This window comes from Centruroides vittatus, unplaced genomic scaffold (genome assembly GCF_030686945.1).
Source record: "Centruroides vittatus isolate TY-2023 unplaced genomic scaffold, ASM3068694v2 contig_1079, whole genome shotgun sequence".
In the NCBI taxonomy this organism is placed as follows: Eukaryota; Metazoa; Arthropoda; class Arachnida; order Scorpiones; family Buthidae; genus Centruroides; species Centruroides vittatus.
In genome coordinates, this window is record NW_027120694.1 from 592,337 (window position 1) to 618,395 (window position 26,059).

Genomic DNA, 26,059 nt, shown 5'->3' on the forward strand with positions numbered 1-26,059 from the left:
ACAGATGGTTCGTAAGACTAACATTAAATAAAGATTGATAATCTACATCAGTGTGTAGTAAGGATATGTAATATTTCAGCAAATATTAGAAATAATGCTATTAATTATTCTTAACTAATCTTTAACACAGTCTACAAATGTAATCTAAGTAATTTTAATCTTAGCTATATAATAATTTAAAATATTCCTAACGTTATTTTCAAGTTGTAATTTACATATATTCAAAAGTGATAGTAATAAAATTTTGAATTAGCCTAAGATTAATTTGTCAATATGGATTTAAATGCAGGAATTTTCTTCTAATCCTTTTCCGTAAATAACTTTTTTAGGTATTAGCTAATTAAATAAAGTTATATTATTTACAAATAGTTTTTTTTTATGACAATTGCCAGTCCATTATTAGCAAAAGTCTCTCCTCCATTGCAATCTTCAATTGATCTCATCAGTTCTTAGTTTTTCTTCTCATATTCCATCACTGTTCTCCCTTCTATTAGCTTTATGTGCATCTTTCATCTTCACTTCTATCAATACTGGGTACATTCCAGTATGCATCAAACAGTGCATTGGTGAACTGCAATGTACTGTGTCCCAATATTTACCAATAAGTTTGTCGGTGCAGCGAGTGATGCACTCACCAGGCCGTGAATATGGATATGCTAAGCTCTGACAAAGCAATGTGGCTGTATTCGATGTTATGTTAGTAACACTATTTTTATTACTCATCCATATTAACCCAGATATTTTGACAAAATAAGTCTGCAAATGCTAATATTGCACACTGCTTCAGCCATCTTGTTAAATTGCCAGACATTCCAGTAAAAGCTTAATCACTGGTGCTTTGGTTGTAGCCAAGACCGATGCATACTGGAACGTACCAAATGTAAAGTATAAATGACCGACTACACTAATAATTAATATAAAACGGATCTAAGAAACAACTGTCTCAAAATTAAATAATCTTTAAGTATTAACAACACAAAAAATACTGTCCAGATTAAGCTCTTGTCAAATATCTAGAAATTTAAAAGAAAAACTATTAAAATGGTAAGTGCGTAAGATTAAAATTGAGAGAAATAAAATAGTGGTACACCCAGAGGAGGGCTAAGGACCCCTGACACTCTCCTAAGAAAAGAAAAAACAAACACTAGAAAATTTTCCAAAAATCTTTTAAATTTGTATTGGGTGGCATTTTCTATTTCTGTACTACTTATGAATTAGCAGTCATATAAGTTGGCAATTTTATTGAATTTTATTAAAGATTTTTTCTGTTCAACTTTGCTTCCGAGATTCAATCCCGAGAGCACCGCTAAATTAAAATATATTTAACGGATAAAATAGTTACGCAATGAACACATTGATCATCTCTGATGAAAAAAATGGCTTTTCTATGCAGTTTTGTAGAGGTGACTTCAGTTTTCCTATTTTCATAATGGCTCATTGTCCAGTTCGATCATGTAATGCAAGAATTAATCACATGGTATTGTTAATAATTTAACTATTGTTGTCTTATTTGAAATCTTTGTCTTTAAAAAATAATTTTTGAATATTTTTGCAATTATTATGAAATAAAACTTTTTAAAATATTTAATCTTGATAAAACTTTAATTTCTACATATTTGGCTGATTGATGTTTATTAAATATAAGCAATAGAAATTAGAGACAACTTTGTAGCAAATTTTCTTTGTGATATTTATATATATATATATACTATATATATTTGTATACAAAATACTTTTATTGTGTTTACATGTCAGGAATAGTTTAATAACTTTCAGAAAAATTATTTCAATTGGTTCAGACAACTCCATACATTTGGTATTTGCCAAATGCTGAGCAGACACTAGACCAATACATAGTAGTGTCAATGGTTTACTTGTGATTTTGCTTGACAAATCGCCCATATTCCACTCCTTGTTAGTATATTGTGTTGAATCAAAGGGGATAATTATTCATAATTTCCACAACAAATCAAATTATTTGCTTTGCTGAGGAAATTCCATTTTGTTACCAAACTATTTGCCAAAATGCTTGTTACATGATAAGCAAACTACAACAGTGTGCTCACCATGTGACAAACACTTTGATGAAAGGCAATTACTTGGCAATTGGCAAATACTGAATGTGTGGAGCTGCCTTTATATACAAGGTGAGTAAACGAAGTTTACTTGTTGAAAGTACACTTGACAATGATGGAAGTTGGTGGTACCTAACTGATTTTTCAAGCACCATTTTGTTTTATTTATTTAGATTTTCAAATACTATCCCTAGGGTGCATACTAATGTTCAACATTTGAGTATTTTTTGCAGTATACAGCATGGCAGCATTGTCAACTGCAAATAAACTTATCACATGATCACTTGATATTTCCTATTCCTATATCATAAGAACAGAAAAATATCATTAACACAAGTGTTTGCTTAATTATTTAGACATAATTTTAATGCTGTGATATGTATGAATTAATTATAACGAAAATTATTAGACTTCAAAACCAAGTTAACAGGAAGTGTTAAAATTAGAAACTGGTTTCATCATTCATTTTATTATAATACACACGTAACAAATAAGGATTTACACTGAATGACCGAAGTAAAATGGTCCCATAAGAAAAGGGTCAAACAGATCAAAACTGGAGTGAAGGTAAATCTTTAAGAACGTGTATACTTTCCCCATATGTGTAGCATGAAGACGGAAGCAATAAACAAAAGACTCATGACCAGAACAGGTACAGGACCACTGAAATAAAAGAAAATAAAATATATTAATTATAAGTTTCTTTAGTATAATATTTTCTCAAAGATATTTTAATCAAATTCATAAAAAGACAAAAAAACCAACACTTTAATGCCAGGAGAGTCATCTGTGTAAAATCTCCACATTCCACCACTGGTTGCACCTGTGTTTCTTGCCCTACTGCTGCTACTAGCAACAGTTTTCCTAAAAAAATTAAATAAATAAATATTTATATACAAATGTTTTATAGTAATTTTGAAACAGTGTCGTTATTTGATCTGTCTTCTAACACTATGTAGTGTAACTACTCGACCACCTGGCATTTTTCATCTTTAATTTTTATTCAGTTTAGTTGATAAACCTACATAGCGTTAGAAGACAGAATTGTTTTATATTTTCTGTAATGTAACAGTATTGTGAAATATTTAAAGAATTGCAGACTAATCATGTATCAAACTGAATTCGAAATTATACTAGTTTTAGTACAGTGTTTCTTAAACTTTTCAGACTACTGCCCCATTTTAGTGCATATATTCCTTATTTTGTTTTTTGTTTGTTTCAAAATAAATTATCTTCCCCCTTATCTTCCAACAATGCTACTGTCCCTTGCCCTCCAGCACCCGTTGAATCTTCTACTGTCCTCAAGGGGGTGGTAGAAGATTCAACGGGTGCTGGAGAACAACCATTTGGAATAACTTTTGGGAATAAACTAAATATCATAAAGTTTTGTTATAAAGAATGAATATTACACAATATGTTTAATATTACAAATTAAATGAGATTATTTACTATTGAATGATTTAATATAAAAAAAGAAACCTATAGTGTGATTATCAGAATTAAACATAATTTAATTATGTTTACTGTCTGTTAAATTAATAATAATTGGTAAAAAAAACAAATGAATTTTAATTTATATAAATTTAAAGTTTAATAATTTACATGAAAAAATATAAAATTTGACAGCATCACACTAAAACGTCAAAACTGAATATTGTAGCATTAGCCATTTGAGTGCTTGTTTGAAATTTAATTCCTTTGACGACTATAGACTAATTTGTTCCTCAGAAATTTTGCCTTAATTCTTTGTTTTTTTTTTACTCTTTCCAGTCTGTGGGCACTAAGACAGCCTTTTTTCCATAATCAGCAAGACCCACAATGAGACGAAGGACAGGGCCTTGTCTTTATATAACTTGAATATAGGAAGTGATACAACTGAAATTTTTTATTGTCATCATAAACACCAAAACTGTCAGCATAAATGTCATTTTTTTCTCATGTAAATTTTCATTACAAATTTTATTTAATTTTAAATTATCTGTATGGAATATATAAAAGCAAAATTGTTATGTTGATAATTCCTATATAAACATATGTACAGTACATTACATACAATCATTTGTAAAATTTAATTTTTTTACAAACTTCTTAATTATAACATGTAATTAAATAACTCAAATTTCAATTCCTTACTTTGATTAATCACAAAAAATTTGATGTATGAATTATTGCATTAAAGAGAGATCTTAATAATATAATCAATAATACAAATATTTTTTAGAATATAAAATTAAAAAAATCTATTTAGGAAATACTACATTAACAGCAGTTGCTGTAAAAAATAGACATTGAAGACTACACACAAAAGATTTTATATACCATCCAGATGTTAAGATTATGCTAATATTATGTTTATATGATAGAAGTCAATCCCAATCAAACCTTTAAAGCTGATAAAACTTTTTGCATTCAAATGTAAGAGTTAGCTAATCTCAATCAATAACAATGGGTTATTTTCACAACATTCCTATAATAGATTTAATCTTCTTTAGGAAGATTAGTGACCCGATGTCACAGTATTCACCCTCTAGTAGAATCAACTGGAAAAATGATATCATATTAACCAGAATCAAGTTGCATTCTGCATGAACACCATATTGACTTCTATTATGATTTTCAGTTAACTTAGAATACATCTCATCCCAAATAATTTGTCATACAAACATAGTACAAGTCTCAAAATAAAGATCAATTAAAAAATATGTAAAGGAAACTAAAATATATTCACTTTTTATCATGTACAATTGCCAGGAACAATCTTCCATTGCAGAGATGACCTTTTATTAGAGGCTATGCCTTTGCAAAAATATGCAAAATGGTTTAAAAAGTTCACTAGTGACAAGCCAGTGAACTTTTAAAATTGTTTTAAAGAATATTTGAATTTGTAATATTTGAATATGTGTCAACAATATTTGAATGTGTTCCCAATGTTTAAAAGGCATGTAGAAACAAAACATTCCTGTATAAAATAGCCTTTATCCTGAAGGTTCACTGTGGATTTGTGTGTCCAGGATATACATCATGGCTTAATAAAATGATAGATTTTCTTAACATAAAATTTAACTTTTCATTGATAATTTTTTAATTATTCACTATTCTGTTAAGACTTCATTGTCCCTTCACATTTAACATCCAGAAACATATCTTCTTTGCCTTTGCTTGCTATGCTTCTGCTTCATCCTCTGTTTACTTCTTTAAAAAAACTAAACCTTGTGAACATTTTAAGACTTATTTTTATACTTTTTATTTTAGATAGTGTTGTATTGTTTTTGATGTGAGTATTATCATTAATCATGAACTTCATATATTCAATGCTTATATTTTTTTATATTTATCACTGTAAACTATAAGTGCATTTGCTTTCCTTTAACATATTCTCAATAATTCATATATACATGGATATATGTTCTCGACTGATTCACCTCCTACACTGATTCATTTCCTCTTTATTCCTATTGTAAGAACACAATTTTTGCATAAAAATATTTTCTATTATTGAATGTATTAAAAGGAAAGCTTGCTTATAATGAATACAACAAGGCACACTTAAATACAATGAAGAAATATGTACCATTACATTTCTTACTGATTGATATGATTGTAATGAAGATAAATTTGGACAACAGTATTTCAACGGACAGATGTGCCATTTATTGTAAAAGAAAAAAAAACAAATACAAAAAATTGTCACCAAATGGCAAAACAATTCACTTGACCAGCACTTCAATAGTTTAGTACTTCCATTTTAAAAAAAACAGCATTTTCTACAACAGACCTTAACATTTCAACTAGAACAGCAAGCACATGATGGCTAATGCTGCCCTTCAGATGTGACAGGAGTTTGTTGTCTTTCCCAATATAGTGGGTTCAAGAAATCAAGAAATCCCACAACCAAAAGTCCCATGGGACAAGTTCTGGTGATCAAGGTAGCCAAAATATCTGGAAATAACAGCTGATAAACCATTTGTATGTGAAGGACTAAGGCAGTACTTCACAGAAAAATTTAAATTTTTAGACACAACAGGTAATGTAAGGAGGCAACCATCTTGCATCATTATGGCATCTTGTAGACATCCATGTTGTTACAGCTGTAGAATTACAAAATTGTCACCATACCAAAATACTGCTGTCCAGTAATGAAACAGATGCAGGATTTCTTCAAAAAACTATGGACTAATGATGAAACTGGTCACAAATCCATATCACACTGTCACTTTTTGGAGAATCCAATGGGACCCTTAGATAACTCAAGGGTTTTCTGCTGTCCAAATATAATGCTTGCATTATATTTGGACAGCAGAAGTGGACCTCATTATGCCAAAAAATGTTCCATGCCAAATGATATCTACTAACATTTGTGCCAAGAACTGAAGTGCAAATGTCCATGAATACACCTAATGCATCACTAGTTTTACATTAAAGTGAAATAAGGAATATCCATGCCATTGGCAACAGCTGGCACATGTGCACTACCACACGAAGATTGATTTGATACACCCATCTTCTGGTATCACCTGAGTCACAGTGACATCTATTACATGAAAAGAGTCCTTTCATTTTCAACCTCTAGAATATTTGCCAAGAATTCCTCTCTTCAAATTTTGCAAGCAGAACAAACAGATGAATGTCTATAATTTTAAAGAGAGTGCTTTGCTTTTTTACAGCTTAGTAATCAGCATTATGCAAAGAATGTAAGTTATTTCCACAGTGACATCTAGTGACAACTTTTGTGCTTTTTATTCAATAAAAGGCAAGCACATCCTTCGAACTACCTGTTGTCCATATTTCTCCTTTATTATGCGACTTAGAACTCACTCTATAGCCCTTTCGAAATACTTTAATTTTAACAACTGTATTAATAACCAGTAAGTATTTTCATATGTGCAACATATTTCACGTAAGTAGATATAAAGCTAAAAAAATTACCTATTTATTTCTTAATCATGTTTAGTCACCAAAACAAAAATAAGTAAAAATATACCTTTGTTTTAATGTGCCACCACCACCGCCAGATTGCTTTAGTGCACCACCTGGAGATCGTGGTGCCATGGCCTTAGGTGATCGTCCTCCTCCAACTGAAGTTGCACTTGCAGAAGCTGGCTAAAATATTGTAACAAAAAACTATCTTTATATGTTATCAATTTAAATAATACATTAATTATTAAATATCATTATAGTTTAAAACTTTACAAAATTTCACACTATTTTAATTAATAAAAAAAAATCTTTAATATACAATATCTTTCCTGTGTTTTTATAAATTTTGAAATAAGCTAATTTCATTAAATATTAAATAAACTTTCTTGGCAACAATAAAGGTGTTTGGTTATTGTCTAACTTGTAAGCTAATTTCATTATAAAATGGATAAATCTGTTACAGAATAAGCAATAAGGAAAAAACTGAAATCAAATTCCAGCATGAGTTATGTAACTTTCCAGAATATTATGAGATTTTATCTTAAAAATAACTGTTATATTATTAATTATAATAACAAGACAAAAGGGTTAATTTTTAGGATTGAGAGGATTAAAAGTATTGTAAATGCCAATAATAATTAAAAGTTTTCTTTATGCCTGACTCACTCGAGATATGACACAACCCCCTCAATTTTAACAACCAAAATTTAATAGTATCAATGTCCTTATATACAAGTTACCATGCCAAATTTCATTTCTTAATCTTTACCCCATCCTGAGATATTAAATGAAATAAATACCAACAGACACAGAACTTCCACATTTTTTGACTTTTTTGGATTCAGGGGTCTCAAAATGGTGAGATTTGCAAAAAATCCAGAGGGTCAAATTTGTCACAATGCCAATACTTTCCCATGTTATCTATATAGAGTGTAACAGGAAAGATGGTCACAATTTTAAGGGGTGATAGAACACGGAAAAAGTAACAATTTTAATAATACAATGCATGGTAGAATGTGAATGCAGAAACACAGTTAGTATGAAGAACATGGAAAACGAAAAGTCACTTTAATCACAGATATTTACAAGAAATAATATTTCATATTTACAAGAATTGTTCAAATGAGGCTTTTCCCAGAGAAAGAAATCAAGTCAGGAGAGATCAGGAGATCTAGGAGACCAAAGGATGGGACCACTGTACCCAATCCATTGGTTGGAAAGAGTATTTAGGTAGTTCCACACTTCCATGGTGCTATGGGCTGGCACTCATGCAATTTACTTAGAGTTTGTTATATGAGACTGTGCTGGAACCACAGCCTCATATAACAAACTCTAAGTAAATTGCCTCTGCTCTGCCAAGTGGCACTACAGAGTATAAAGAGAGTATGTGTTAATCATAGGCCTGTTCTGATACCCAGCAGTTACTGAGTGTCCTGGACTCTTAAGTCGAACCTGAGATAAACGTTCAAGCTCTGACTTTGGCTCCGGTTCCGGCATAACCCAAAAGAGGACAAACCTTCCTTGCCTTCCTCACTCTCAAGTCCAACCCTCTTACATGGACATACATTTTGGTGCAGCCTGTTCTGCACATAGAGTTCTCAACCAAAGAGAGACCAGCTCTTAATAATGGTCAGTGGGGTCCCCTCCCCTAGAAAAGGGGGCCCTGCCTAGTGTGTCCACTGAGCTTATAGGTTGGAGAGACCTATTACTTTCCCCATCAATTCCTTTAGTTTCTTTAAGTTTCCTGTACTAGCTGCTAGCATTCAAATTACTTGTTTAGAAGGCTTAGACCAGTCGACTTGGTCAGCCCCTCGGCAGAAGTCCTCAGTAAGAGGACAGTCAAGTACATAGTGCCTCACGTCACTGTGAGGGCACCCACAGGAGCAGCTACCATCTCCTGGTCTGAACTTGTGCTTGAAGTGGGAAAACCTCCCGTGTCCTGTCAGTATTTGCGTCATAAGCCAATCACAACAAACTGAAGTATGACCAACTTCAGGCACGAAGGCATAGGTTGACCTACCTACTGTACTTTGAGTCCAGTGCTCTTGCCAGTATGTCATCAATCATTGCAGTAGAGTACCTTTTATGTAGGTAGTCGAGGGTTCAACCTTCCTTGTTACAAATAGGCCCCTGGCCCCCGCCTTGGCTAGTTGGTCAGCACGCTCATTGCCAGGGATCCCGATGTGGTCTCGGATCCACTTCAAGGCAATGTGTCGTGCATGCCTTGCCCTCAGTACCCTAACTCTGATCTCCTGTACCAACTCATCCTTGTGGTACCTGTCACTCAGGGCCTGAAGTGACAACTGGCTGTCAGAGTAAACCATGACTGACTCTGGACCTGGATGTTGTAGGATCCACTGGAATGATCCCTCCAGGGCCACCAGTTCCGCTGGAACACAGACGCCTCCTCTTTCAGTCTGAATGACTTTACACTTGTACTCCATCAGAAAAGATGCAGTATGCAACAGAACACCTACTAAGATATGCTGGAACCACATGTGCACATTGACATTTGCTAGAACAACCTCCAATAAATCAGACAGGACTTGCTGAAAGAAAGTATACTACTTGGTTCCATTGAGGCAAACCACTTGGTTACTGACCACACATTGTATTATGACAATTGTTACTTTTGCCTCATTCTATCATCCCTTAAAGTTGTAGTGATTGTTCCTGTTACACCCTGTATAATAGCGAGGAAAGTAAAATCTAACATTCATTCAATAATAATTAATTAATATTAAAACAGAACATAATAATTTCCCATAAAACTAAATTTAAGCATAAAATGGATTAATTTCTCATAATATATTATTTTGCATTAGTAATAATGTAAAAAAAATTTTATACACAATCCCTACCCTACCAAGCAGAAAATCAATTTTAAAACTCCAAATCAGGTTAATGTTACCTTAGGTAGCCAAGGTGGCAGTTCGTCTCTAATTCCAGCAAGGAAACAGTGGGACGCACGTTTTAACCTAACCTTACCTATTCTAATAATTTGGTTGCTAATAATTATGGTAATTTATTAGAATAGGTAAGGTTAGGTTAGAACGTGCGTCCCACTGTTTCCTTGCTGGAATTAGAGACGAACTGCCATCTTGGCTACCTAAGGTAACATTAACCTTCATACAAATGATGTTCTCATATTCAAATATAATAAGAATTTCGAATATAAATTAAATATAATTAAAACTTCTTACATTTAAAAAATAGAACAAAAATAATGCTCAAAGTCCATAATAGAATATAAAAATGTAATATGTATGCAAATGTTTTAGAAATTCAGACACTTGCAAAACTTTTATAAGCAGCAAAAACAATTTAATTATTTTCAATCATTGAGTTGGATAAGGCATAACCAAGACTGCCATCTCCATATGTCTGAGTGCTCACCTAATTTACACATATCATTTACCGTAACACCATTATATACATTCTTTATGTGTTTTGTATATATTTGTTTAATTATTTATTACTCATTATGAATTTTTATATATTTATATTGTAATACATATTTATTTGTATTTTTATTATATTGTTTTAATTAAATGAACTGGCATTTTATGTTCCAAAGTTTATATTATTATATTCTATTTTTGCTGAGTTCAATTTTGCACTCTACCTGAGGATGGTCTTTAAAAATGACCAAAGATGTTCATAATTAAATTGTTTTTGCTGCTTATAAAGATTTTGTGAATGCCTGAATTTCCATAATTGCAATTTCTATTTTTAAAAGTTCTAGAAAAATTATGGGACAGGTTGTTTCATAATCCTTAATATTACAAGTAGAATAAGGCTTTATATACAATAGATAACAACCGAATGCTGGTTAAATATGTACTAAATCAACATACACAAAAGCCAAGAATCCAGCAAAAAATTTCACTTAAACGTATTTATCCACATTCCATTGGACATCATCAGGCTGTAGAATTGGAAATGGAATCGCATTATTTGAATATTCAAATCCAATATCAGAAATGTCTCCGCTGAATGGAGACATTCCCCATATGCACCCATGGTTTACAGGGCAAAGGAAAAATTTCCACCAGTTGAGGAATGTTGAAATATACAAAGCAGCATTGAATAACATGGTAATCAACTTTAAGAATGACAACACATTCCCCAACCCACGGAAATGTTTCCTCCCCCCTTTTAAACTTAGGTACATATGGGGAATGTCTCCACCAATCAGCAGACAATAATGCATTGGATTCAAATATTCAAACAACACAGCTCCATTTCCAATTCCACAGCCTGACAATGTCCAATGGAATATGGACGAAAACATTCCAGATTCTTGTTGTCTTGATTCAGATGTATGCCAGATTCTTGGCTTTTGTGTATGTTGATTTTGGCTTTATATACAAAAGTTTTTTTTTTTAATTTATAATAAAGACAATTTTAATTTTTCTGTCCTGCGACTACTAACAGGTGTTTTTTTTCCACATTTATATAACAACCAGATAGTAACAGATGGAATTTACCAAAGATCTAATGAGCTCTTGAACCCAAATTCCTCATAACAGGAGGCCTGAACAATATGGCCATATAAAAATCAGCTAAAGATGTTCTGCCAGCTTTTAGATAAATGAAATAATGTGAAACATATGTAATATTTTTTAAAGCACTGCATAATCTAATATTTGCCAATGTTTTAATCATTGAGTAATGTTTAATATATATGCAATGGAGAGAAGTATTGTAAAATATTACAGTAAGAAATTTTTAAATAACACTTTGCATTGATTTATACAAGTGTACAGAATAAATATTACTTTACCATTTGATTTTAATTGCCGATTTAATTTTAAAAAAGTCTTATTTTTTTAAAGAGGAAAAATTCCATTTGAGTCATTAGCCTGTTAGTGTACTTTTAACCCCTCTAAAATACACTTTCTGAATTCTTAAATCAATTCTGACCCTTCATTTATGTATAATTATGGTTTTAAACAGATTCTAAGTCAAAAATAAAGAGATTAAATTACTACACGAGGAAACATCTTACCATCTTTTAGATTTAGAACCTGACGTGGCAATGCTCCCTCATAACAAGAATTAGGCCACCTGTCGGGAAAAAGCTTGAAAATTGTTTTAAAAATTTTTTTTAAATATTTATTTTTCAGTTTACTTCCACTAAAATTTTAAGATGTAATAATTTCTTATTAATAATGTAATTTTATTATCTAAATATGTCTAATCTAAATAATTACAACAACAACAACAACAACAACACTAAAACACAAAACACTAAATTATGTAAACACTCACTTACTACCACACTACATTCATTCAATTTCTACACTCGCAGACATTCATACATTAGTTTATGCTGGGGCAGTCACAGTAGTGACACACCATGAACTGAAAGTACAATCACAGACAAATACACAGAAAACACAATTCTATCACAAGCCTGCGTGGCAGAGAAGAATAGAAACACAAATAAATGACATTAGACAGCAATTAGGCAGGCTGACACAATACACCAAAAACAACATAACACCCAAATTAAGGAAACAGCTTAAAAACATTTTCAAGAAAATAAAAACACACACAAAACATGAACATCACAACACACGCATTACAGAATACATTGATACACTAAAACAAAAACTTGCTGCCAAAGCACGTAGACTCAAACGATACAAAACATGTACATTACGAAAACAACAAAATAAATTATTTACAAACAATGAAAAACTCTTTTACAGACAAATTAATAAAAGCAAACACTGATACACAGCACAGTGGCACACCAACAGAAGAAGAACTCACAACATATTGGTCTTCTCTTTAGTCCAGTGCTGTCACGCACAATGCTGATGCAGGCTGGATCGAGGAGGAGAACAGAAACTTGCACAACATACCAACTATGCCCTGTGCTGAAATAAACATACATGATTTCCAATACACTGTTAACAGAACACACAACTGGAAGACACCTGGTGTAGACAACATTCACAATTTCTGGTACAAAAAACTTACATCACTGCACCAGGAACTAGCTAAACACCTAACACACATCATCATCAATCCACAAGACATGCCAAATTTTCTTACTCTGGAAATCTAAAAACAACAATACCACAGACCCCACACAATACAGACCAATTACATGTCTTCCAACACTCTACAAATTATTGGCATCCTGTATCGCAAACAAAATATACAAACATGTTGAAGAACACGACATTCTAACGGAACAACAAAAAGGTTGCCGTAGAAATCACAAGGGATGCAAAGAACAGTTACTCATAGATTCAGTCCTTCTACAGCAAGCACACAAACAACACAGAAACATGCACATGGCATATATAGACTACAGAAAAGCATTCGACAGTGTTCCACACAGTTGGATGCTACATATTCTACACATGTACAAAATACATCCATCACTCATTGCATTCTTCCAAAACACTATGCAGCACTGGAGAACAACACTACATCTCAGGGTTAGTAACACTTCCATACAACAAACCAAATTTTTATTAGGCGAGGAATTTTTCAAGGAGATTCCTTGAGTCCTCTCTGGTTCTGCTTAGCCCTGAATCCATAATCCAACATGTTAAACAACACGCAATATGGCTACAATATCAGACATTAAAAAACGACACAGTTTACACTGTCACATCTCATGTACAGTACATGGATGACATAACACTTAATCCTGTCCCTCTCCCCCGAGTGGGAATTTTGAAAAATCCCTTCTCAGTGTGCGTCCTCGTGACGTACCCTACCTGTGTACCAAATTTCAACTTTTAACTCTTCACCGTTCGGACACGTCTCGATAATGTATATAGAAGCTTTAATCCTGTCCCTCTCCCCCGTGGAGAAGAATTTCGAAAAATCCCTTCTTAGTGTGCGTTTTCGTGATGTACCCTAACTGTGTACCAAATTTCAACTTTCAACTCCTAACCGTTTGGGCTTTGCGCTGATTATTATTATGTGTGGTTAAGTGAGAGATACTCGGTTAACACCGGTGGTTGTGTACTATGCCGGACCAAAGTCAAGGCATAGTAACCAAAACAGAAATTAAAGAAGTGTATCAGTGTGTGTGTCTGTATTCAGGAATTTTCTCACAATATGACATGTATTCAATATAGTGGCCTTCTGTAGTGTGATGTATGTGTTTCTATTCAATTCTAATGTGCCCAGGCTTTTGTGTAGTGTGTGTGGTATGACACCTGTAGAGGAGAGAACAACAGGTACAATAAGCACCCTATCCATCCTCCACAGATGCCTTATTTCCTGGGCGAGTTCTGTGTACTTGCTAATTTTTTCAGTGCATGCGTTTTGTATATTGTGAGTGTTTGGAATGGATATGTCTATAATGTATGTGATTTTATTGTGTTTGTCAATGAGTGTGATGTCTGGTCTGTTGTGGTAAATTGTTTTATCTGTGATTATGGCTCTGTCGTAGTACATTTTGTGCGTGTTGTTTTCCAATACTGTCTGTGGAATGTATTTGTAGTATGGTTCGTGGATGTCTACTAATTTGTGTTTCTTTGCAAGCTCTTGGTGTATTATATTTGCTACTTGATTATGTCTGTGTAAATAATCTGTCTGTGCCAAGAGCTTGCAACCAGAGGTGATGTGTTGTATAGTTTCTGACATGATGTGACATTTTCTGCATGTGTCATTTGTGAGTGTTGTATCTTTGAGTATGTGTTTTCTGTAGTTTTTAGTATGTATGACCTGATCCTGTATGGCAATCATGAATCCTTCTGTCTCCCCAAAGAGGCATCCCCGAGCTAACCAGCTGTTTGACGCAGTTTTGTCAACAAAATCCTGGGCCAGATCGTAAGGATGCCTGCCATGGAGTGCCTTTCGAGCCCACGATTGCTTAATGGTGTCTATGCTTTTTATATGTTGCGTTGTGTCCATATGATGTGAGTGTAAGTTTAATGGTGTGTTATTTGAGTCTGCTAGAGTTACTGCTTTATGTAATTGTGATGTTTCTTGTTTTTTGTAGAAAAACTCTCGCAGTGACTGTATTTGTTTGTAGTGAAGGTTAACTATGTCAATCAGGCCACGTCCGCCATCTTTACGTGGAAGGGTTAATCTTTCTGTGGCAGATTTAGGATGATGTTGTTTATGCTTAGTAAGTGTAGTTCTTGTTTTCCTTTGGAGTTGCTCGAGATCTGTGTGAGTCCAATGTATAACTCCAAAAGAATATGTGAGTACTGGGATGACATATGTGTTTATTGCTTTAACTGTGTGTTTTGCATTTAACTGTGTTCTGAGAATAGCATTTAACCTACTTTGGTATTCTTTAATCAATCTTTGCTTTATTTGTGCATGTTCTGTTAGTTTGGCCTGTTGGAATCCTAAATACTTGTAGAGCTCACCCTCTTCCATGGATTCAATAATGTCTCCATTTCCAAGTGCAAAATCTTCTTTCTTCAGGATTCCTTTTTCTATGTGAAGTGTTTTGCATTTATCTAGGCCAAATTTCATTTGTATGTCCTTGGTGTATGAATGTGTGATTTGTAGGAGTTGATGAAGTTGTTTTTGTGTGGATGCATAAAGTTTTATGTCATCCATGTACATGAGATGTGACAGTGTAAACTGTGTTGTTTTTTTGTGTCTGATATTGTAACCATATTGCCTGTTGTTTAACAAGTTGGATAATGGATTCAAGGCTAGGCAGAACCAGAGAGGACTCAAGGAATCTCCTTGAAAAATTCCTCGCCTAATAAAAATTTGGTTTGTTTGTATGGAAGTGTTACTAACCCTCAGATGTAGTGTTGTTCTCCAGTGCTGCATAGTGTTTTGAAAGAATGCAATGAGTGATGGATGTATTTTGTACATGTGTAGGATATGTAGCAGCCAACTGTGTGGAACACTGTCGAATGCTTTTCTGTAGTCTATATATGCCATGTGTATGTTTCTGTGTTGTCTGTGTGCTTGCCGTAGAATGACTGAATCTATGAGTAACTGTTCTTTGCATCCCCTGTGGTTTCTACGGCAACCTTTTTGTTGTTCTGTTAGAATGTCGTGTTCTTCAACATGTTTGTATATTTTGTTTGCAATACAGGATGTCAATAATTTGTACAGTGTTGGAAGACATGTAATTGGTCTGTATTGTGTGGGGTCTGTGGTATTGTTGTTTTTAGGTTTCATGTAGGTGATGCCCTGAGTAAGAAAATTTGGCATGTCTTGTGGATTGATGATGATGTGTGTTAGGTGTTTAGCTAGTTCCTGGTGCAGTGATGTAAACTTTTTGTACCAGAAATTGTGAATGTTGTCTACACCAGGTGTCTTCCAGTTGTGTGTTCTGTTAACAGTGTATTGGAAATCATGTATGTTTATTTCAGCACAGGGCATAGTTGGTATGTTGTGCAAGTTTCTGTTCTCCTCCTCGATCCAGCCTGCATCGGCATTGTGCGTGACAGCACTGGACCAAAGAGAAGACCAATATGTTGTGAGTTCTTCTTCTGTTGGTGTGCCACTGTGCTGTGTATCAGTGTTTGCTTTGTTATTAATTTGTCTGTAAAAGAGTTTTTCATTGTTTGTAAATAATTTATTTTGTTGTTTTCGTAGTGTACATGTTTTGTATCGTTTGAGTCTACGTGCTTTGGCAGCAAGTTTTTGTTTTAGTGTATCAATGTATTCTGTAATGCGTGTGTTGTGATGTTCGTGTTTTGTGTGTGTTTTTATTTTCTTGAAAATGTTTTTGAGCTGTTTCCTTAATTTGGGTGTTATGTTGTTTTTAGTGTATTGTGTCAGCCTGCCTAATTGCTGTCTAATGTCATTTATTTGTGTTTCTATTCTTCTCTGCCAGGCAGGTTTGTGATAGAATTGTGTTTTCTGTGTATTTGTCTGTGATTGTACTTTCAGTCCATGTTGTGTCACTACTGTGACTGCCCCAGCATAAACTAATGTATGAATGTCTGAGAGTGTAGAAATTGAATGAATGTAGTGTGGTAGTAAGTGAGTGTTTACATAATTTAGTGTTTTTCCTACTTTCTTTGACGTGTTGATTTTTGGTATTCGTGGTCGTTGTGTGGGATCTGTACCTGTATATTTAGTGAGTGTTTCCTGAAATATAAGTGAGAGCGTATTAACTAAATCCAAGTCTATGTTATCAGTGATGGATGAGGAAGTGTCTGTAGTATCATTAGTGGTAATTGTTGTATGTGTGTTATTATCAATGCTTGTTGCTGGATTATCCTGACAGGTTACATGATCTTCATTAATGTTAGATGTTTCTGTCTGTTGATGTATTTGATCAGCAACCTGTTGTTTGATAAGTTCAAGTGTTGTTTGTGGAATAAGGTTGTTGTGTATAATTGTTCTTTTTTGATCAACAACCCTTTGTTCGGTGACAGTGAGATGAGGATACTGTTGTGTGAATCTATGGTGTAGTTGTTGTCTGTATGCTGTCATGTTTGTTTCGAGTTTTGTGATGGTGTAATAAGTACGGATGATAAACTCGTTCATTTCTACTGTCCATTTCATCCGTTGGCGTGGTTTTCCAGCCTTTGTGGTCTGTGGATGCATTGCCACAGAAACACCAAGGCTGGGTTGGTTCCTCACATCTGTTGAGGGCATTGCAGTAGCCATGCTTGGGCCGGTGCTGCTTTCGCCACCGGTAACCAAGGGAGACTGTGACCTATTTTTCGAACGTGAGCCTCTGCCTAACCCACGAACGCGGACCTTGTTAACCCGGGCGACGTCCGAGCCGGTATCACACTTTGATCTAGTTATTACCATGATGAATATCTCCACAGAATGTGGGCGTGGTCACTCTTAGCTTCATTTCTCCCCATAGACCTTACTGGCATGGGTGTCCCTACCAGGAGCTTATGCTCCAGCCTGCATTGCCCTATGGATCAGTAAAATTACTGGGCTCTCCCACCACGACCAGGTGGTGACCACGGGAGAGTTATTATTATTATGTTGGGTTAAGTTAGATATACTCGGTTAACACCGGTGGCTGTGTACTATGCCGGACCAAAGTCAAGGCATAGTAACCAAAACAGAAATTAAAAAAGTGTATCAGTGTGTGTGTCTGTATTCAGGAATTTTCTCACAATATGACATGTATTCAATATAGTGGCCTTCTGTAGAGTGATATATGTGTTTCTATTCAATTCTAATGTGCCTAGGCTTTTGTGTAGTGTGTGTGGTATGACACCTGTAGAGGAGAGAACAACAGGTACAATAAGCACCCTATCCATCCTCCACAGATGCCTTATTTCCAGGGCGAGTTCTGTGTACTTGCTAATTTTTTCAGTGCATGCGTTTTGTATATTGTGAGTGTTTGGAATGGATATGTCTATAATGTATGTGATTTTATTGTGTTTGTCAATGAGTGTGATGTCTGGTCTGTTGTGGTAAATTGTTTTATCTGTGATTATGGCTCTGTCGTAGTACATTTTGTGCGTGTTGTTTTCCAATACTGTCTGTGGAATGTATTTGTAGTATGGTTCGTGGATGTCTACTAATTTGTGTTTCTTTGCAAGCTCTTGGTGTATTATATTTGCTACTTGGTTATGTCTGTGTAAATAATCTGTCTGTGCCAAGAGCTTGCAACCAGAGGTGATGTGTTGTATAGTTTCTGACATGATGTGACATTTTCTGCATGTGTCATTTGTGAGTGTTGCATTATTATTATTATTATTATTATTATTATCAACTCGTCTCGATTATATATATAGATATAGATTATCTTTAATAATAGATGCAAACATAAAAAAAACTAAGTATTTGATCTGTTTATGAATCTTTGTAATTATGTTTAATTTAATTCTCACAAACTATCGATTGTACGCCTAGCCGAACCCACGAGTTTGGAAAAAGGCAGTGGTAATGCCCACGCGTGGAAATAATCAGAAAACCTCCACGATAGGTTCGTCTAGACCAGTGTTTCCCAACGTGGGGCCCATGCCCCACAAGGGGGCAATTTGATTGTTAAGGGGGGCAATTCGAAACTCGTTCAGAGTTTAAGTTAACCGTATAGCCGCTGTACGCCATATTTATTGTAAATATTGATTTAAGTTAGTTTTAATTTTCTTTGTTTCCCTTTTCTTCTAGAACTTTCCTTTATAACCCTTTTCTCTTGGGGTGGGATTAACAATTCTGGGAACCACTGAGAACAAAGAGATGAATGAGGCCCTGAGGCCGGCGAAAGAGGAGAAAGAACATTCTTTGCCCAGACCTCGAGGTGGCAGATGTGAGTTATTGTGTTCCAGGTTGTGTTTGGAAATGACTGGAAAGTGCAAGAGACTTTGATGAAAGGATTGGGTTTTATCATGATTATGATAAAACAGTGTGGCAATTAAGTGCAAGAAAAAAACTTCAATGAACACGACAACGAGAGACCTTCCAAAAGAGTTCAACGTATATGTTGGGGGGCAAATAAGAATTTTAGAAAGGCTTAGGTGGGGCATAGCACAACAAAGGTTGGGAAACACTGGTCTAGACCCACAATTTCCAGCTGCATGGGATATTTTTGCTGAATTATATGATTTACACATCGGAGATTCTAAAAATGATTTCCGTAACATCCCATCACGTATAGGTTTTTTGCAAAATGAAAACAAATTTTTGATAAAAACTCTTATTTATTACAATGAACTAAATATTTTATATTTTCTTACAACTAATCTAAAAATTGTTTCTGATATTTATACACAGTTTTAGGTCTACTCTTTTTTCTTATGAAACCTTTTCTTCTTCCCTTTGATGCTTCTCCGAACTCGTTTCCAATTTCCTTCTCTGGTTTCTCGATTGATTATCCAACAGTAGTCAGCTAACATGTTGACATTCCATTTTCCTTGGTAACGTCTCTCGATATCACGGACATCCTGGTGAAATCTTTCACCCTGTTCATCACTGTAGGCTTCCAAATTTTCGGGAAAATAGTCAATATGGGAGTGTAAGAAATGAACTTTAAAGCTCATCTTGCATCCATGAGCTTCATACGCTGCCAGCATGCGTCGTACAATGGTTTTGTAGTCAGGGTCTATAGTATTCCTCAAAAACTTATGCACTACATTCTTGAAAGAGTCCCATGTTTCTTTTTCCTTTTCTCCCATTGTTTCCAAAAAGAGGGGATCAGATAAAAGGTTTCTTATATCGGGGCTAGTGAAAACTCCCTCTTTTAACTTGGCTCAGACAGTTTCGGGAACTTGAAACACAGATATGTGAAACAATCCCCATCTCTTGGCAGTGATTTGACAAACTGCTTTATGAACCCCAATTTAATATGAATAGATGGTAATAACGCTTTTTCTGGGGAACCAATGTCGTATTGATGACGTTTTTTTTGCCGGGGGTTAAACTGTCTCGTGGTGGCCAGTCAGTTTTTGTCCACTGCAGCTGTCTCGCTCTACTATCCCATTAACAAAGAAAGCAAGGATATTTTGTATAACCTCCCTGCGACCCAACAACATGGTTTGGTATTTTGAAATCTCCGCAAACCATCCATTGATGCTCTTAATATTTGATTTTCTCAAGAATCGTAGCCAAGTCAGTATATTTTCTCCCATATGAACCGAGTGTCCAATAGGAAGAGATGCAAATACATTTCCATTATGCAGCAAGACTGCTTTAATACTAGTTTTGGACGAATCAATGAATATGCGCCATTCTGATGAGTCATATTCTATTTCAACGCACTTCATGAGCCCATGAATATCATTACAATAAACCAGATTTCCCTCTTTGGAGAAAACTGAGTAAATTCTCTTTCTCGATGCCTGTACCACGAAAATGAGGTCCCAGATGATAGCAAGTTTTTGTTGAGAACAAAGTTATCATATTTACGATTTATAGGGATAATATGTATAAAGAATCAGAAAGCGCCACCTAGTGAAAAACTAAAATGGAGTAGACTGCGTTGTGAAAGGCAAGAAATGATAAATATGATAACTTTGTTATTTTTCGTCTCCGGTCCAAAAGTAGGGTACCGTTTAACTCGTCGCGGTCCCCAGTTCAAATAAATATACTCAAAGTCCCGAAATTCCACCGGGAGTAACCTATACAACAGCCTTAAGTTTAGTGTTTGATGTATAGATGCATTTAGACCAGCGTTTAATTACTTACATGGTCTAAAATCTTCAACCAAATTAATGTAGTCCAGCATGCTTTGTTGTTGATTTTCAGCCTCCTATGAATTTGATCCCGTGGCACTCAACAATGTGAAAGATGCAGAAATCGTAGTAAATGACGACGAAGAAGAAAGAGATTCATTTGATAGGCACGACCCGCTGCTTGGTCTTGAATCCGAGGAAATATTAATAGCACTAACATCTTAAAATAAAAAATACAAGCTGATACATATCTGAAAAGCTTTATAAGGAGAGTAACTGTCTTATTGTTAATTGTCTACTTGGACTTTACTTATTAGTAGGACTTTATACTGGTGTTTAAAGATTGGCACAGTAATGAGAGTTAGTTCAGGAAAGAACAAAATTTCTTTATTATATCACCTGTAGTAATAATTTCTGTACACATATTATACGTGTTTCGGGCATCAGCAGTATTACTACCAAACACTAGTTGTCCACTTTCTTCTCTGCCATGGAGGCTTGTGATAGAATTGTGTTTTCTGTGTATTTGTCTGTGATTATACAAAAATTAACGGTTTATTTAATTTTAATTATACAGTGAAATGTTTAATTGTAAAACGAGAAATATCCAGTTATACTCGGGATTGGAATATGTATTTACAGTAAGTTTTAAAATTGCATTTTATTGCTAAGAAATTTTAAGTTTTACAGTAACTTGTTTGTTTTGTTATTGTTACTTTTTAGTGTTTGGTAGTAATACTGCTGATGAGGGGCATGCTAGCTCGAAACACGTATAATATGTGTACAGAAATTATTACTACAGGTGATATAATAAAGAAATTTTGTTCTTTCCTGAACTAACACTCATTATTGTGCCAATCTTTAAACACCAGTATAAAGTCCTATTAATAAGTAAAGTCCAAGTAGACAATTAACAATAATATTAGAATTTAAGGACAGTAAGGCTTTTACAATTAGAGTAACTGTCTCTTTTATAAACAAGTCACATAACAAATAACACAACTTTAATTTCTTTGACATAAAATAACGTATTAATATTAGTTTTAACAAGAAAATATGGAAAATCTAACACGGTGGCTGAGCCGAATTCATAATGGGCTTGAAAAAAGCTCAGTCTCAGTGCACTTAAAGCGCACAGCACTTGGTCGATCTCAATCTACTTTTTGATTAAATTAATCATCCCGCGTAAAGCAGGATTTCAAAAATTGCCTACAGGCTCATTGTAATGTTCCCCTCCACGGTAATCTTTAGTAAAAGGCGAAAGATTATCACGAGAATGAAGGGAAACCTGAGCACGAAGTAAGAATTTCTTGCCTAGGAGACTACTTCGGACGAATGCTTTCGTCTCTCTGGTGTCGTTGTAGTTACGTTTCTCTCTTTGCAAAAGTTTTAAACCATTTCTCAAATCGTAAAGCCATTCGAAATAATCCGCCGAGTTACCGAATATATCTTACAGACGTCAAACAATAGATATTTTAACTATTTTTTCCCGGCGTTAAGTAGGAATATTTTAGTAACTTCTGCACAGATGGCGCTAGTCGTCTATAAAACGGCGCGAAGGACGCTCAGTCGTTATATTTGTAATGCTTTTGTATTTTATTTGAAAATTACAAGCGAACGAATAAAAAAAAAAAAAAAAATACTCTTCGAAACGTCCACAAAATATTTTTTAATTTTTACCTTTATTTTTACGATTGCGTCGTTTCCACCGGATTAATTTTATTTGGCCGAGTCTACGCTTTAATACGGTTATGACGACTATCGGCGGAGTGTAACAACATTCTTTTACTTTTATAAATACGACGTTTTAATGTTTTCTCTACTAATCCCATCCCGTGACTAATTTGTTAATCTACTCAATTTGAATTACGTGTGTATACGTTAAAATTCTGAAGTGTTTTAAAAAAATGCCTTATATGTAGTATAATCTTGATTACACAGGTCCGCAAGTAAAAAGCTGCATAGGATTTTTATACTTTTTCTTATAGATTTCAACTTGGTAAAAACGAAAAAAAATACCAAAAAAATTCCATCTTGTCAATTTTTTTTTTTTTTTTTTTGTTACACTCAAGTTTATGTTTGTATTTAAAATTTAAATTGTGTAATATCTCCCGACAGCTTCTGTTATGTCTGTGGTGAATACACAGCGAAAAGTCAACAAAGAAACATAAGTGAGTTTGTGAAGAACGTTTATTTTGCGTATTTCAAATTGGAACTTGGAGATTAAGAGAAAGCTTCGCATAAGGTGTGCAGAAGATGCAAGGAAGATCTTCGTTTGTGGTTTAAGGGTAAGAAAAACTCATTTCGTTTTGGCATTCTTATGATATAGCGTGAACAGAAAAATCACACAACCGACTGCTACATCTGTTCGGTAGATGTTAAAGGATTTAATACAAAAAATAAAAAGAAAATATTTAACCCTAACCTTGACCCAGCTATTCGTCCATGGTTCTGAAATACCAGTTCCACAGCCACCTTCTAATTTAGATGACATCCCGAGTGAGTCAAAGGACTCAGACACATTAGCTTCCCTGGACGAATCTAGCTCAGATTTTTCTGTTCACGAAGGACCCCAACTTTTTTCTCAGAGTGAGCTCAACGACCTAGTAAGAGACTTAAGTCTTTCAAAAGATGCAGCCGAATTGCTAGAATCAAGGCTAAAAAACAAAAACCTGCTATCATCTGGGATCTCATTTTTGTGGTACAGGCATCGAGAGAGAGAATTTACTCAGTTTTCTCCAAAGAGGGAAATCTGGTTTATTGTAATGATATTCATGGGCTCATGAAGTGCGTTGAAATAGAATATGACCCATCAGAATGGCGCATATTCATTGATTCGTCCAAAACTAGTATTAAAGCAGTCTTGCTGCATAATGGAAATGTATTTGCATCTCTTCCTATTGGACACTCGGTTCATATGGGAGAAAATATACTGACTTGGCTACGATTCTTGAGAAAATCAAATATCAAGAGCATCAATGGATGGTTTGTGGAGATTTCAAAATACCAAACCATGTTGTTGGGTCGCAGGGAGGTTATACAAAATATCCTTGCTTTCTTTGTTTATGGGATAGTAGAGCGAGACAGCTGCAGTGGACAAAAACTGACTGGCCACCACGAGACAGTTTAACCCCCGGCAAAAAAAACGTCATCAATACGACATTGGTTCCCCAGAAAAAGCGTTATTACCACCTCTTCATATTAAATTGGGGCTCATAAAGCAGTTTGTCAAATCACTGCCAAGAGATGGGGATTGTTTCAGATATCTGTGTTTCAAGTTCCCGAAACTGTCTGAAGCCAAGTTAAAAGAGGGAGTTTTCACTGGCCCCGACATAAGAAACCTTTTATCTGATCCCCTCTTTTTGGAAACAATGGAAGAAAAAGAAAAAGAAGCATGGGACTCTTTCAAGAATGTACTGTGTAGTGCATAAGTTTTTGAGGAATACTATGGACCCTGACTACAAAACCATTGTACGACGCATGCTGACAGCGTATGTAGCTCAAGGATGCAAGATGAGCTTAAAAGTTCATTTCTCACACTCCCATATTGACTATTTTCCCGAAAATTTGGAAGCCTACAGTGAAGAACAGTGTGGGTGCCGGGATGCGGACGGAGTCCCGTTCCTCCTTTTCTCGGCTAACAGGTCCGTTAGACCTGCCCACGTCAAGATGGCGGTTCAAAAGGGTTACGCGTTACGCGTTACGCAAGTGGAGAAAGTGGATGGGTCCGACGATAGAGCGGCGGTGACGATACCCGAATAAAAGACATAGCCAACGGATAATAACAACAACAACAATTTATTTAGACTTACGTTACAATTACAAAAGAGGCGCACGACTGTCGCCTCAGTTCGGATCCGCGGAGGGAGAGTTTACATGAATTTGGGTCATACCTCGTGATCCGGGTCGGTCGTCTAGGTCAGGGGTCGGCAACCTTTTGAGTCGGAAGAGTCAAAAATTACAATTTACAAAATTTCAAAGTTTTTAAAGAGCCACAAAATTTTTTCTTGCCAACAATAAATAGTACTCGCATAAATAAAGTTTTTTGATAAAAAAAACTAATCTATGGGTTGTTCGGAAAGTTCGTAGCGATTTTTGATAGCCGACAGTTGAGACACCGATTGACGCAAAAATGATTAGAATTGTACAAACCAATGAATATTACGATAAATGACCTTGAGACGCGTCCGTTACAAAAAAACCGTTAAGATTATTCAAATAGCGTTTAATTTGGCTCATTGCAAAAATGGATGCGAACAACGTGCATTATCGACACTTGTTTCTTTTCTTTTTTCGTAAACGCAAAAATGCTGTACAAACAGCAAAAAAGATATGTGATGTTTATGGTGGGAGTGCTGTATCAGAATCAACTGTTCGAAAGTGGTTTGCAAAATTTAAAACGGGTAATTTCAGCCTTGAAGATGCTCCTCGCTCAGGAAGACCTCCTGTTATTGAAGAGGACCAAATCAAAGCATTATTGGATGAAAACCCTCATTACACAACTCGAGAGATTGCAGACATAGTGAAGTCATCAAACAGTACTGTATTTCAACATCTAAAGAAGCTCGGATACGTGAATCGTTATGACATTTGGATACCTCACGACTTAACGGAAAAAAACTTACTGGATCGCATCTCCATTTGTGATTCTCTTGAAAGACGAAATGAAAATGACCCTTTTCTGAAGCGTTTAGTGACAGGTGATGAAAAGTGGATCATTTATAACAACATCAGCCGAAAACGATCGTGGGGTAAGAAAAATGAATCACCATTAAAAACTCCAAAGGCCGGTCTTCATCCAAAGAAGGTCATGCTCACTGTCTGGTGGGATTGGAAAGGAATCCTGTACTATGAGCTGCTTCCACAGAATCAAACAATTGATTCTGATAAGTATTGTTCCCAATTGGATAAGCTGAACATGGCAATTAAAGAAAAACGTCCGGAACTGGCCAATAGAAAAGGCATTGTGTTTCACCAAGATAATGCCAGACCTCACACGTCTTTACGAACACGCCAAAAATT

At 34.9% G+C, this 26,059-nt stretch overlaps 1 protein-coding gene and 1 non-coding gene across 2 annotated transcripts; both read right to left on the reverse strand.

Moving 5' to 3' along the window:
* Window positions 1–2,498: 2,498 nt before the first annotated feature.
* Window positions 2,499–12,075, reverse strand: Sec61beta (Sec61 translocon subunit beta). Its single transcript, XM_067269487.1, has 4 exons — window positions 12,004–12,075; window positions 7,057–7,175; window positions 2,841–2,939; window positions 2,499–2,738 (listed from the first exon to the last, which is right to left on the reverse strand). The coding sequence occupies exons 1-4, from the start codon at window positions 12,004–12,006 to the stop codon at window positions 2,651–2,653; spliced, it is 309 nt and encodes a 102-aa protein (XP_067125588.1). The 5' UTR covers window positions 12,007–12,075; the 3' UTR covers window positions 2,499–2,650.
* Window positions 12,076–22,215: 10,140 nt separating this feature from the next.
* On the reverse strand, window positions 22,216–22,333 carry LOC136974800 (U5 spliceosomal RNA). The gene has a single exon (XR_010880705.1). It is a non-coding gene; the product is annotated as a U5 spliceosomal RNA (small nuclear RNA).
* Between the last annotated feature and the right edge of the window lie 3,726 nt (window positions 22,334–26,059).